At 46.7% G+C, this 14,854-nt stretch overlaps 1 protein-coding gene across 1 annotated transcript; it reads left to right on the top strand.

Moving 5' to 3' along the window:
* The first annotated feature begins 278 nt into the window (after positions 1 to 278).
* Positions 279 to 12,855, top strand: fgfr1b (fibroblast growth factor receptor 1b). The gene is given in 18 exon segments (XM_018694804.2): positions 279 to 714; positions 3,747 to 3,891; positions 6,633 to 6,734; positions 6,839 to 7,011; positions 7,087 to 7,210; positions 7,792 to 7,982; positions 8,643 to 8,787; positions 8,890 to 9,080; positions 9,164 to 9,309; positions 10,241 to 10,274; positions 10,276 to 10,363; positions 10,454 to 10,564; positions 10,648 to 10,838; positions 10,930 to 11,052; positions 11,133 to 11,203; positions 11,305 to 11,442; positions 11,542 to 11,647; positions 12,075 to 12,855. Coding segments are annotated over 17 exon segments (2,127 nt in total). The 5' UTR covers positions 279 to 714; positions 3,747 to 3,782; the 3' UTR covers positions 12,159 to 12,855.
* Positions 12,856 to 14,854: the final 1,999 nt, after the last annotated feature.

The raw sequence follows: 14,854 nt of genomic DNA, 5'->3' as shown, positions 1-14,854 counted from the left end.
CATAAAGTAAATGGGTAAATGAGGCTTTCAGGTCCCTGCTTTGCCCTGTAGGTAATCCAGCCTTCTCCATGTGAACCTGGTAAACTGCAGGCTGAGCAGATTTCTATTTCTAGTTATTTATTTAAACTTTTCTGCTTTAAACCTTTAGAAATGTTCTAATCTTTAACAGGTGAAAACCAGTCACCTCCCCACACACACACACACACACACACACACACACACTCAGAGTGAATGGCTCCTGGGGGAGGTCCGTGCATGAGCCCGGATGGATTGCGCCACTCAGAAAATGGAGTGAATATATTGGTGGCAGTGGGGTATTAATCGAGTGGGGGTGAGCTGGTGTGTAGGAGGAAACTCCCACTGGAGGCGTTCCCTGTCTCTCCGTGTATATTCACACAATACCGTCAATGAGCTGCGCTTTTCCCACGTTTTCCCTCCAGGGGCGAAGGGCTCGTTTGGAGTAGCGGCGCCGGGACTTTGGATCCGCGGCTTCTGGTGCGTTCAGGCGCCTCGTTTTAAACTTTAATACGCATCCGCCGCTCAGCGTCAGGTTTAAAGGTTGGGCTGTTTAATGATCCTGCTCCAGTAAAAAACAACTCGTATCCAGTCCGCGGTGAGACCCGGGACAGCGGATTAGCTAACCTTTGATTGTTCGACTCTGACTCCACGTCCTCGGATATAATTTACCAGCTGATTCTGGACCAGCGGACTCAGGTACGGTAACATTTCACCGTTAAAACTCCGGCTCTCTGAATAATGAGCCTCGGGCTCAGTGTGTTCCTGCTGTGGGACCAGGAGCTCTGAGGAAAAGTAAAACCAGCTAAAATACTCCGTTCCAAGTGAAGGTTTGGCATTAAGCAAAAGTATAGAAGCATTATGAACACAGTGTAGTTAAAGCATAATGAGTGATGGCTTCATGCAGTAAAATGTCTCATGTGAGAGTTTTACCCACTGTTGTTGTGTGTAGATTATACAGTAGTAGTTGTATTTACAGAGTGGAGTTTGTTTTACTGCTTGGGAGCTTTAATCTGTGAGTTTGCACCAAAGACGTTGATTAGAACTGAGTGGAAAATCTCCTGCACCGTTTTTCCATCTGTTTTGTTTTCTTTATCCAGGTCCAGGTCGTGTTCGGTGATTAACTCAAGATATCATTAGGAATTATTTTCACACACAGCTGGAAAGTGCTGATGAAAATGTCAGTGAATGTGGTGAATAACTCCAGGCCTCATCATGGCTCCTGGATATGATTCAGAGTTTGGTTGGTTTGACTGAAACAGGTTTAAATTCCTCTCTGCATGGTTTTAAAAAGACACTTTATCTGGTGAAGCTGCAGAAACCCTGCACGAGCAAAGTAACTGAAGCACAGTACTTGAGTAAATGCATTTAGAGGCTTTCCACTGCTGACTTTAAAGTGTTTCTACTGGAGTAAGTGAGGCCTTTAGGTGAGTTAAACGTGTTGTTAACTCAGTGTAACAGCTTCATCTTGTAGTTCAGGCTGAAAATAAGTCGTCTGTGCTTCGTTTCAGCTGCTGGCTCTGCTCTCCTGCCCAGTCGTTTCCCAGCAGCTTAATGAGACTTTTACAGTGCGTGGTTACTGTCACAGTGATTTGATAGTAATCTGTCTCTGCTTGGCTGAGCTGCTAAATCATCTCCATTCGTGGTGTCACGCTGAAGGCTGAAGTATGTGGAGTGTGCATGAGGAGTCTGACTCACTTTTCCACTCAGCCTGCCCATAGCTGGGGTATCCTGCAGCACAGACGCCTCCGAACCAGCAACATCCTCCAGATCTCCTCTGAGTTTTTAATCATCTGAAACACTGATGCTGGGGCAGTTTGAGAAAGTGGCTCCTCTCCCTTCACCTCCCTCCTGCCTCCCCCCTGACGTCCTCTTTAAACGAACTCTCCGTGAGGTTTACGGCCCTGTGCCCAACCAGCACGTCTCTCTTCCTGTTTGCTGCTCGCTGCACGTTGTTTTCCAGCTCCGTTGGACGAGTGGCATCAGTAGTTGGTGTGTTAGTATGACAATTATTCAGAGCTGCCAGCCTGCTGCAGAATGTGGTGTGTAGGTGAGGCCTTCAGCACGGGAAGCTCAACAGAGAGGGAGGAGGAAGAGGGAGGGAAGACGGTTATTAACAGCTGATGAATAGACAGAGTCTGAGGGTTTACAGAAAGAGAGAAATAACCATCGACTGATCAGTGATCAGTTAAACTCCAGAGCAGCTCTGTGTATTTGCTGAATTCAGTGGAGAGTTGTGAACTTGTGCAGCTCCTGCCTCCTTGCATGACGTGATCTCGAACATATGACACGTCTGTGCAGCTCTTTCTTGTTTCTTCATGGTCTGACATATATGTTGATGTGACCTGTGTGTGTATGAGCTACAATCAGGATATACAGCATAACAACCACTGCTTTCATTCTGGTGCAGGATGTTGTATCTGAATCTGAAGATGCTTGTGTGTGTGTGTGTGTGCGTGCGTGCGTTTGGGGGGGAGCCAGTGTGTAAAACAATAAAAAGTTGACAACATGAAGGTTTTTGTGACGCTCACATAAAACACTTTAATGCTCACAAGTTAATTTAAGAGACCGCTGGCGTCTGTGTGTGTGTGTGTGTGTGTGTGTGTGTGTATTATGTCTTCATAAACCCGGCACACTCCACTGTTACACTCATCGTGCTCAGGGGACACCACCCTCGACCACACGCTCTGCACACATGGCCGACATGCAGCTGGAGGACGGGATGCGGCGCTCGTCCTCTGTGACGTCCTGCTTCTCAGAGCTCAGTGACGGCAGCCAACCAGTGTTCATCTTGTTTATGAGGCTCATAACACGATGAGTGTCCTCCTGTATTTACTGTCCTCAGCGACTCCTCCTGTGTCCGGGTGCGACACCGCTGACTCTGTCCTGTTTTCATCTGCTGATCAGCGACAGCAGGAGTTGATGGTGTGCAGAGTCAAAGCAGGGAATGTTTAGGTTCATGGTCAGTGTCTTAGCCCTGATCCCTCTGGGTGACATGTGCAGACTTCACTTCATTTTTCAGCCTCAGTTATGAGTAAAAACACTTTTGGTGGAAAAATAATTTTATCTGTGTTTTCCCTCCTGAGCTCCCACACCAGGATAATGTTTTTACTGTTTCACACTTTGACGGTGACACATGCAGCAAATGGTGTCAGTGCCTGTGTTTGTTTTAGGCAGCGTGCACGTCGTCCTGTATGTGTGATTTACTGCCACAATGTTGTGTTTGACACCTGACAGATATTTAGTGGTCACAGGTGAACTGGGGGGGGGGGGTCCACATCACCACGTCTTCACCCACAGTGAGAAACAGCTGCATGAGTGTGAACAGCCTGGGAGGAAACACTGCAGAGAAGCAGGGCGAGCTGCTGTTTTTGGGGGGTGGGGGCGGCTGAGGGGACATTTGTAAAAGGACCAAATAACTTTTCCATTCACTGCTGTTCTGTGGACATCAGGCAAAAGTGTTGAACATTTGATGGCTCCATTTTTGTTGCTTTTTTGGTCTTTTCATCAGATTTTTTGTCGATAAGAAAAACATGGAAAATCAATACTTAGAATAATCATTAGTTGCTGCCCTGCTCCTGTGATATGATTGGAAACCTGCTCTGAAGGGAGTTGCTTTGGAAAAGTGCTCGACATGTAAAGTTGACCTGAAGCTTGGGAAAAGCAGGAGGGATGACGAGCATCTTGTCGTGTTGTGAATCTAATTTTATTGTGTGTCTGTGTGTTCCCAGTGTGGACGTTCCAGTCGGTTGATGTATTAGGACGCCATGTCTCCCCCCCACTGCTTCCTGCTGCTGCTGTCCTGCATCCTGCTGGTTCTGCTGGTTCAGTTTCCTCAGGCTCAGTCCAGACCGGCCACAGAGGACACAGACACAGGTAACACACTTCACAGATGTCTCAGACTGGATGTTGAGATGTGATTGTACCAAACTACAAGTCTTGTTTCTACAGTCAGTCTCTTCATAATTGATAACGAGAGATGATTGATGGATCATTTGAATCATGTATTGAGCTTCCAAACATTCATTATTTCCACTTACATCTGAGGATTTGCTGCTTTTCTTTCTTTCATATTTTCTAAACTGAACATCTTCATCAAGATAAAACAAGATCATTAAAGAGTGTGACTTTTCATTACTTGACAATAGAGCTGAAGAGATCAGTAATTCATTCGTTTGTTTGATTGTTTCAGTTAAACAGTGAAAAAGTGCTTCTTGCTTCTTTCGTTGTCGTTTACGACAGTAACTGAACTGTAACTGTTGGTTGAACAAAGCAAGACATTTGAACACATCACCTCGGACTCCAGGAAGTCGTGTTTGACATTTATTCACTGTTTTTAACGTTGAAATCAGATGTTAGCAGCAGTTTGTCCTCACCACCTTCAGTGGTCATTATGACTGAGCTTCGATCATCATGATCACAGTGAGTATTGTTGAGTAACGTCGAGTGGTTGACTGGTTCAAACCTCAACATTCAGACAGTCAGTCTTTGCTTTTCTTTGACAGAATCTTGTCTTTTAGACTCAGGTTTTGTTGTGTGTTGTTCAGGACTGAGCTGTGTGGACAATAAACATCTGTCACCATCTGTCAGCAACAAGTATCTGCATCATTTGACCTGAATGTTGATGGAGAAACAGGATGAAGTCGTGATGATGTTTCTTTAATATTTTGTCCATCACAAGTACAAGGTGATGAAAAGGAAAACATTCAGTTTGCAGTCAGATATGATCAGAATAATGCAGCACATCATCACATTTAAGAAGCTTTAACCAAGAGAACAGTTGGACGTTTTTATCAGGATAGTTGTCACTTAATTTTCTGGAGCTGCGGTAAATAAATCACATTCTAACTTTGGCCCAAGAAAAATCGAAACGTGATATTGTCCTCAGTCACTTCTTCGGTGGCTCGTCGGCTCAGTCCCTCTGTGTCTGAACACTGATGTCAAATTCACAGTTTGGTTTGTTTTAACCTTTTTTTAAAGTGTTTGTTGTTTGGGGCCTTTCCTCCTCTTTCATGTCTGATCCCAGCTCTGTGGTCGTGGGGGTTTTACTTTTATTGTATAAAAGGTTATAAAACTTTCCAATGAGCAAATTTCTTTAATAGGAAAGTGACTTTTTCAAGGTTTGGCTGTTTTTGGCTTCGAAGCATCTGAAACTGGTTAGGGTGATTTTTCATGGTGTAACCGAGGCTTGGCTCTCAGGGTGCTGGTTATGGTCTGTATATCCTGTCCAGACACAGTAACACAGTAACAGATGCACACAGTCTGAGTGTGTTATGGCCACTCAGACGCTCTGTGGGTAATCAGCTCTGCAGAAACACAAGAAAACACTCTTCCTCCTCTGTGTGTGCAGATGCATGTATATACATACCTTCTGTGTGTGTTTGTATTTTCTCTTCCAACCATCTGGACTCCAGCTGAGAGGAGTCTATGTGATACTGTTGTTTTTGAGCCCATAAATTCTTGTTTTTCTCTCAGTCAAGAACACATCAAATTTAGCCTCTCTGCTCCGTCTCCTTCCATAAACAAAGCCTGCTTTCAATTTCCCACCTCACTCAGTTACGCTCTTCCAAACGAAGGTTTATCCTTTTTGAAATCAAACCACTTCCCTCCCTCACACTCTCTGCTTTAACTGAGGCTGAGGTGAAGCCCAGTTAAACAGAAAGTATTCCTGTAAGTGCTGCTCAGTTCTTGTAAAAAAGCATCTCTGAAACCCAGCCCTGTCTAACCAGGCACTCTGCTCTTTTTATAAACCGTTTGATGTGTTTAACAGTAGCTGCACAATTACCAAAATCTATATTCTCAGTGCCACAACACAAGCTTTTCCAGAGATTCCCAGTTTGACATGTGTCTCAGAGGGTTGTTTTTCTATCTGTTTGTCCTCAGTTTAACTTCAACTCCAGACACACTCTGAGTGAAGGGCTGTATGTAAATTATTACAGGGAAGGTTGTGCATTTTTGTGTTTTAGTTGAAGGGACAGAGGAGAGTCAGAGGCCCATATGATGGCAGTAAGTGCAACAGCCAGAGGAAATCGTCGTCTTAATGTCTGTGGTAACTGTCGGACAAATGCAACCACGACAGAAAAGACAGTTATCAGCAGAGTGCTTCACAGCAGCAGCACCACACCCCTCAAATCTACAGAGCACAGGAAGTCCACAAAGCCAGTCCCCTACACCTCCGTCCAGCTCATGTTCATGTTGTGATGACAGCAAGTTGCTCTGGTTCTGTTTATTATGTTCAGATATAACTTCCTGGGTCATGGACAGGTTCAGCCCGTCCCTCCCTGCTCTGCTGATCTTGGTACAGTCCCGGAGCAGGGACAGGCTGCAGGGACGTGTGTGTTGTCTGCGTGCTGTTAATGGCCGGAGCAGATAGGGAGGAGGTCTCTGAAGTTTCGGAAGTGGTTGGGTGTAGTACTGTGCGGTGGCGACAGCTCCTGTCTGCCTCAGTGCTGAGTGGGAAGGCTGGGAAGCCTCCTTCACAGCGACCTGTTTCACTGAGAGGTCAAAGGTTAATCCACAAACTGTTTCCATTGTCTGTTGGAGGGAAACTCTGAGACCCCACACACACACAACCACAGCTCTCTGAGCAGCTTTTAAACATCTGACTTCTTTTGTAGCTGACGCAGTGAAATCCTCTGAAGATGAAGAAGACGATGAGTCATCCTCAGAGGAAAATAAACTCTCCAACGAATTGTCAACAAGCAACGAGAAGCTCCAACGTAAGCCTCAGACTCTGGTTGTTCCTTTGCTGTGGTGCTTTAGTGTTGAAAACATAAATCAGAGCAAACAAATGATTGTAATCAGGCTGGTGTCTCCTCGTTAGCGCTGGCGCCTCAGTGGGTGATGCCAGAGAAGATGGAGAAGCAGCTCCACGCCGTCCCTGCCAGTAAGACGGTGAAGTTTCGGTGCCAAGCGACGGGAAACCCTGTTCCCTCTCTGCGCTGGTACAAGAACGGGAAAGAGTTCAGGAAGGACCAAAGAATCGGAGGCTTCAAGGTGAGTGTTTGACACTAAATGGAAACAGAACACAGATCCAGACACAGGTTTGAAATGATTTTTTCCATCTCTCAGATCAGAGACCACATGTGGACTCTCATCATGGAGTCAGTGGTTCCATCTGATAAAGGGAACTACACCTGCGTGGTGGAGAATGAATACGGGAGCCTCAAACACACCTACCTGCTGGATGTAGTCGGTAAGAAATCTCACCTGACAGCACACAGAGAGAGAGAGAGGGACAGAGCTGAGTCCCAGCTGTACTGTGTTTTAACCAGGTCCTGACCCGTACCTGGTATCTGCTGATACAGCGTCTGATCTGACTCGTGTTAAATGTTGATTAATAAATTTGTCACCAAATGATCCTCCGCCTGCTTTGCTCACGTGACTTAATGGAGGACACGAGACACTGACGACATGTCAGCCATTTTAAAACCTTTGAAATACATAGTTTCGTAGCCATAGTGAAATAAATATAGACATATAAGTCTAGAGGTGTGGAAGTGATCATCTAGAGAGAAGGCGTCTCGCTCTGTTGGAGTGGAACCTCTTCCCTCACAAGTTTCAGTTTGCTCTGTCATCGAGTTACTCATTGAGTTAACATTAATCAGCAGCAGCTGATATGAGCTGCTGCGTCATTTTAACCAGTGAGAGGTCACTGCACACACTGAGCTAGATTCACACACCCTGCAGACAAAGCTGACTTTTTGGATGAGAAACACGCCAGAAGGAAAAAGATGTTCATTTTTACGTGTTGTTGTTAATCTCTGTCTTTTCCAGAGCGTTCTCCTCACAGGCCGATCCTGCAGGCCGGTCTGCCGGCCAACCAGACTGCAGTTGTTGGTAGTAATGTGGAGTTTGTGTGTCGAGTGTTCAGCGACCCGCAGCCTCACATCCAGTGGCTCAAACACATCACGGTGAACGGCAGCAGAGAGGGACCGGACGGACACCCCTACGTCCTCGTCCTCAAGGTGGGGACAGCACCAACAGGTTCACCACCAGCTGTTCTAAACTCGTTACAACACGTCATGTGAAATATGGTCCAGGACTGAGTCAGTGTCACCTAACATCAGAATCAGTTAGTTACAGGTAAAGTGAGGCTGTGAGGCAGCAGCGTGCTCAGAGGTCTGGTGTGATTCATTGACATTAAAGTGATGTGTATTTGTTGGAACGTTCACTAGTGGTGGTTGAGCCAGTCTTTATTTTGCATGACACTGGTCTCATTTCTCTCTGACAGAGCACAGTGAAACCACATCTGTGATGTATTGTGGACTCATGATGAAAGACGCTCAGTGCGGTTTGTTGAGTCTGGCCTGCAGCCAGCAGCCTCGCACGTATCATTGTTTCTCCTCCAATCACAGGAGAGGCTGAATACAATGAATGTCTGATGATTGGGTGATGAAAGAGCAAATTTAAAACAGAATCTCTTCAGTTATTTCTTTAGAAATGTCCCACAAAGCTCAGTGCTGAACAGCAGAGAAAGAAGAAGACGTGCAGATTACAGCAGCAGAAACAGGATCCATGATGTTTTTATTCTTTTATTGAAAGTATTTTAACTTTTTCAAGCCTTTGCTGGAGAACTGCTGCAAGATGTTTGTTTTCATGTTCTAATTCATTCCTGTCGTCCTCAGACTGCAGGTTTGAACACCACAGACAAAGAGATGGAGGTTCTGACTCTGAGGAACGTCACTCTGGACGACGCTGGAGAGTACACCTGCCTGGCGGGAAACTCTATCGGCGTGTCCCACCACTCAGCGTGGCTCACTGTCGTGGACGGTGAGTAAAGATGTTCAGAAACTAAAACTCACTGAGAGAGACGATGGACAGTCTCTGTGAAGACCTGACCCTCTGCCCACACTCTGACCCCTCTCCTCTCAGACCTGCCCCCCTCCCCTCTGCCCTCCCAGACGTACTTAGAGATCTTCATCTACTGCCTCGGGTTTTTCATCATCATCATCCTCACAGCCACGGCCGTCATCTGCAGACTCTGCTGTGCCCCGAAGAAGAGCGACTTCAACAGCCAGTTAGCCGTCCAGAAATTAGCCAAGAGCATTCCTCTGAGGAGACAGGTAACATGTCTGCACCTGTCTCTGTCTCTGTCTCTGGACGATGGCGTACAGAGACCCTCACGCTGTCTCTCCTGGCTCTGCAGGTGTCAGTGGAGTCCTCGTCCTCCCTGCAGTCAGGGATGTGTTTGATGCGTCAGTCTCGTCTCTCCAGCGCAGCCACCACCATCCTGGCAGGAGTGTCTGAGTACGAGCTTCCCTACGATCCGGTCTGGGAGCTGCCTCGAGATCGGTAAGTGAGCTCTGCTCTGATTGGACAGTACCTCTCTATGGTTGCATTACAAAGCCAACCTGAGCCTGTCGGTGACGGAGACGAGCACTTCAGTGACAGACTCTGACGTGGCAACACTTTCTATCACAGACTTTCTGACCTGTCCTCCTCTGTTTCTGTTCGCCTGCTGATGAACTGATTCCTAATTATTTCTCAAGCCACAACTTGTCATTTCCTGCATTCACTGAGTCATTTACAGTTTGTCAGTGGCCCAGCCTACACTGGAGGCTACACCCTTCAGTTAGTTGTCTTCTGCTGTTACCTTGTGCAACCTCATTACAAATGAAGTCTGTGGCTGTGAAAGTGCTGCCAGTAGCTGATAAATTCCAAAAATCATATTCCTGGTAGATGACTTTGTAATGTGAACGCTGTATTTCTGCTGATCGTGTTCACACTCATGAATCTGTTGCTGGGCGTTCATATATCACTGAGCTGATGATGAGCCATGATGTCTGATTAATCCATGATTAAAATAGCTGTTAGCTGCTCTCACTCTCATGCAGCAGCTGCAAATGTAGTTTGTTTTGATGAATGAAACTAGTGAAAAACGAGGCAGAGGAAACGATCTTCTGTCGTAAATCACAGCTTTCATGTTGCAAATTTGATGAATGGTGTTTGAACCTGAAGCAGCTCCTCACATTTTAACAAAGCTCTGTGTTCAGTCTGAACATGGACTCAGAGATCCATCAGTCAGAGCGGTCCGATCTCTCCGTCTGTCTGACAGTGATTTCTGTCTGTCTGTAGCTCGGCTGTGAGTGTGCATGTCTTATTTTATCTTTGCCCTTTGATGAAGAAGAGATGCTGGAGATAGCTGGTATCTTTAGCGTGTAGCATCCTGCAGTAGAAGCAGACACACTGTATACTGATGTGTGTGTGTGTGTGTTTTCCTCAGGCTGACTCTGGGGAAGCCTCTGGGTGAAGGCTGTTTTCGGTCAGGTGGTGCTGGCTGAGGCGCTGGGGATCGACAAGAACAAACCAACACGTCTCACCAAGGTGGCAGTGAAGATGCTGAAAGGTGAGTTTGGATTTAAAGCCATAACCACGAGAGCAAAGTGTCTGACGTGAGTGTGAGGCTGATGTTGTGTGACTTTGTGGTCGTGTGCAGCCGACGCCACAGAGAAGGACCTGTCTGACCTGATCTCCGAGATGGAGATGATGAAGATGATCGGTAAACACAAGAACATCATCAACCTGCTGGGAGCCTGCACTCAGGACGGTGAGTGTGTGGATCATAGCGTCTGTCCTGCTGTGATGTTGTCCAGACGTTAAAGCTGACGCCTCCACCTGCTGCTCTCTCAGGCCCTCTGTACGTGGTGGTGGAGTACGCCTCACAGGGGAATCTGAGGGAGTACCTCCGTGCTCGGAGACCGGTGGGGTTGGAGTACTGGAGCGGCTCGAGGCAGGCGTCGCTGGGCAGCTTGGAGATCAGGGAGCTGGTGTCTGCTGCGTACCAGGTGGCCAGAGGGATGGCGTACCTCGCCTCAAAGAAGGTCGGTTCCTGCACCTTAATGATGGTATCAGATCTTCAGCAGGAGACCGTGAGCTCGGCTCAGCCGCTCTAAACCCTCTGTCTCCTCTCAGTGTATCCACAGAGACCTGGCAGCCAGGAACGTGCTGGTCACAGAAGACAACGTGATGAAGATAGCCGACTTCGGTCTGGCTCGAGATATCCACCACATCGACTACTACAAGAAGACCACTAACGTAAGTCAACAGGACGAGCTCTGACCTTCACAGAGCGTCAGTAACAGGACGACGTGGCTGACGTGTTGCTGTTCTCACAGGGTCGTCTGCCGGTGAAGTGGATGGCACCAGAGGCTTTGTTCGACCGCATCTACACACACCAAAGTGACGTGTGAGTGTCCGTTTTCTCTTCACGATAACATCGTTCAACAGTTCACACAGCTACACACCCATGTCTGACAGTAGCAGGGTTTTTCTGTGCTGCTGCTGCAGGTGGTCGTTTGGAGTCCTGCTGTGGGAAATCTTCACCCTCGGCGGGTCTCCATACCCCGGAGTCCCTGTGGAGGAGCTCTTCAAGCTGCTGAAGGAGGGACATCGCATGGAGAAACCCTCTGCATGCACCCAGGAGCTGTGAGTCCACATACACCCCCACACACCTCCCAGTACAGACTGTGTCTGCGTGCGCTCTCGGTCTGTCTCCATCTGTAACGCCGGTTCGTGTTTTCTCAGGTACCTGATGATGAGAGACTGCTGGCACGCCGTCCCATCTCGCAGACCCACTTTCCAACAGCTGGTAGAAGATTTAGACCGCACGCTCTCTCTCATGGCCAACCAGGTGAGGGGTCGTTCATCACCACTGTCACAATAGATCAAAGATCGAGTATCGATGATTAATCAGATAATTCAGCTTCTTTTTCCATCCACACTGACAGGCTGTTAGAAAGTGTCAGATAACATCATGGTGGAAATGAATCTATTTTCATCACTGAGGTTTAGTTTTTAGATTTAGTTTGTATTCAGTTTTCTGACTGATAAACATTAACTCATCAGACTGGAGAAGCTGAAACCACAGTCTTATTGAACTGTGTTTGATTTTACAGGTGTACCTAATAAAGTGGCCACTGTGCATATGGATTATTATCCAGTCATTTTGTCCATTGGATGCTAAAGTATCTGTGCGGTCTGCGATGTTCCTGAGACAACGTGTCCCTGAAGACAGAGTCCTGTCTGGTGTTGAGCTTGTTTGGTTTCTGTCTCCTCAGGAGTACCTGGACCTGGCCGTCCCTCTCGTCCAGTACTCTTCGGTCGGCTACTCTGCTTCAGCTCATTCCTGTAACTCCACATAGGCGTCCTGGGACCGTTTCCCTTCCTGCATCACCTTCACCCCGTTTCCTCTGCTGCGCGGGGCGGCGGCGGCGGCAGCAGAAGTCCCAGACGAGGCCGGGCAGAGGAGCTCAGGCGAGCTGCCTCACCGTCGTCCATCACTGCAGCCTGATGTGAAGAACAGCTGGACTGAGCCTGGACTGTGTGACTCCCCAACGAGGCCTCAGGAAGCAGCTCACACACTGTGACACACACATCTCATTCACACCGGGCGGAAAGACTGAGTCCACTGATAGAGGACTGTGAGAGCTGTGAGGTTCTGTTCCTGTTCTGCCCACTGCACCAGAGCTTTGGTTCTGTTTAGAATAATACTGTTCCCAGTGTGAATATTGTAAATAATACTTTGTGTTATATGGAAGACCAAACTGGATTTATCATGAATGAATGAATAAAATACACAGAATTCATAAATAAAACTGTAAAACTGTTCCTGTTAGATTTATGGATAGTTTTAGTTCTCGTGTATTTTATTCATTAATTTATTGTGTATTTTATGTATATCTATGTGCGTCAGGTTTGGTCGTCCACAGTCGTGTCATGTTGCCAAAGATGAAGCTGGTGTTACAGATGAACATTGCACTTATCCTCCTCCAGCTGACTCCAGCCTGCAGAATGTGTATAATGACTGATTAACAGCATTAAAATCCTTTTGAATTTCTACCTGAGATGTTGTGATGTGTGAGACACACACTGACCCATTTCAGTCTATATATGAATGTGTGTATGTTGGACAAAGAGATGAATTGTGGGAGGAGAGACTTGGCCAGAGCCTCTGCATCATATATCACACACACACTCACACACACTCACACACAGACGCCTACCTTCCTCTGGTTGCGTCGTTTCCTCCCACAGAGAGGAAACGTTCCATATGACAGCAGAATATACATCATGCAGCTCCGTCTGTGCATGTTATTCCCCCTGCAGCTGACATTACAAATACTCAACCGGTGTGCAGTGTATTTTGTTGCAGCCTCGAACTGAATTGAATCCGTTTGAACAGCCTCTGGCGTCCTCTCCTCTCCTTCCTGTTCTCTACAGTAACACCATTCATCTTCCCCTCAGAGATCTCACGACTTCCCCGAAAGTCTGAATCATTTCCAGAGAGAGTTTTCTTCTGGAGGAAAGACGCTGCTGCAGATCATCAGTGAACACCTCTGTACCAGTCTGAACACATGACACTGCCTCAGTGCAGTGAAAGAGTGAATATGTTCAGACTGATCCCACTGTCATGTCTGAGCAGTGAACATGAAGCTACAGCCAGCAGCTGCTTAGCTTAGCTTAGCATAAAGACTGGTAACAGGGGGAACAGCTAGCCTGGCTCCACAGTACACTCACAGAGCTCTTTATTAGGAACACCTGTTCACCTGGAGAAATGTTGAACAGGAGAGGTGATATGTTCTTTCTTTAATCAGTGAGAAGTCTTCCTCCATAGGTTTAGTGCCACCGGCTCTGTTACAGATGTAAGATCTTTGTGTGGCAGGTTTTCAGTCAGGCAAACCTGAGGACGCCTCTGACTGCAGGCAGCCTCTCACTAGATCAAGTAAAAGTTAGAAGGATCCAACCATGAGGGTGAAGAAGGCAGAGCTGAGAGGTTTGTGCACTTTCTCCCTCTGCTCATGTTTCATGTAAGAAGGAGGAAGAAGCTGCTTGGTTTGTTTGTTTGTTTGTTTGTTTGTTGGTTTGTTGGTTTGTTGGTTTGTTGGTTTGTTTGTTTGTTTTTGTTTGTTTGTTTGTTGTTTTTTTTTTTTTTTTTGTTTGTTGGTTTGTTTGTTTGTTGTTTGTTTGTTTGTTTGTTTGTTGGTTGTTTGTTGGTTTGTGTGTGTGGATGACTGGATGTACCGTGATGAGACGTTCATGTTCTCCTCAGGATCGGCTGTAATAACTCTGATCCTCTGAACCATCATCACATCAGTTCATCAAAAACCTTTAGAATCAAATCACTGCAGTTAGCATGTTAGCATTTAGCTTAAAGCAACAGAGTGCTGAGGTGCAGCCTCACAGAGCAGACAGCATGGCTGTAGACTGGTGTGGTTCATCTTACTTTGTGAGTTTTCCTGCTCACTTTCTGCAAATCCAGATCCCCTCAGTGGTTTCTCAGATTTTTTCCCAGCTCTAATTCCTGGAAACGAGGGCTGTTAACACAGACGCCTGCCCTGCTGCTCTCAGAGCTCCCTGCTGAGCTGCTGGAGTAAACACACCTCTGTAGGATGTGAAGAGGGGGAGGGTGGATGTCTTTCTCACCCTGCCTGATGGAGGTTAATGAGCCATAACACTGAGGTGAGGAGCCATTATGGGTCAGCCATCAGCCTGTGGACAGATGGCTGAGTGAGTGAGACCCATCATGGTGTCACTTAACACCTCCACGAGTGAACTGACAAGCCTGGACAAACACCAGGAAGTAATGAAGTTATTTACCTTCATACCAGTGTCACCGGGCGCCGGAGATGATTCTCATTCAGGTGACTTAGAGCTTCTGTTTGCTCTCTGTTGGACATTTATGTCCAAAAATACATTTTGATCTACCTGCTGGTCAAAGTGGGAAACCAAAAGTTTGGCCCCTAAAAATCCCAGAATCACTGTTGTCAAGTTTCCATCTAAATTTAAGATGCATTTTACAGAATTCATAGAAAATTCAGATTCAATTCTTGTTTCATTT

This window comes from Lates calcarifer, linkage group LG9 (assembly GCF_001640805.2).
Source record: "Lates calcarifer isolate ASB-BC8 linkage group LG9, TLL_Latcal_v3, whole genome shotgun sequence".
In the NCBI taxonomy this organism is placed as follows: domain Eukaryota; kingdom Metazoa; phylum Chordata; class Actinopteri; family Centropomidae; genus Lates; species Lates calcarifer.
The sequence above is the reverse complement of the archived record's forward strand: the minus strand, read 5'-3'. Positions and strand labels throughout refer to the sequence as shown.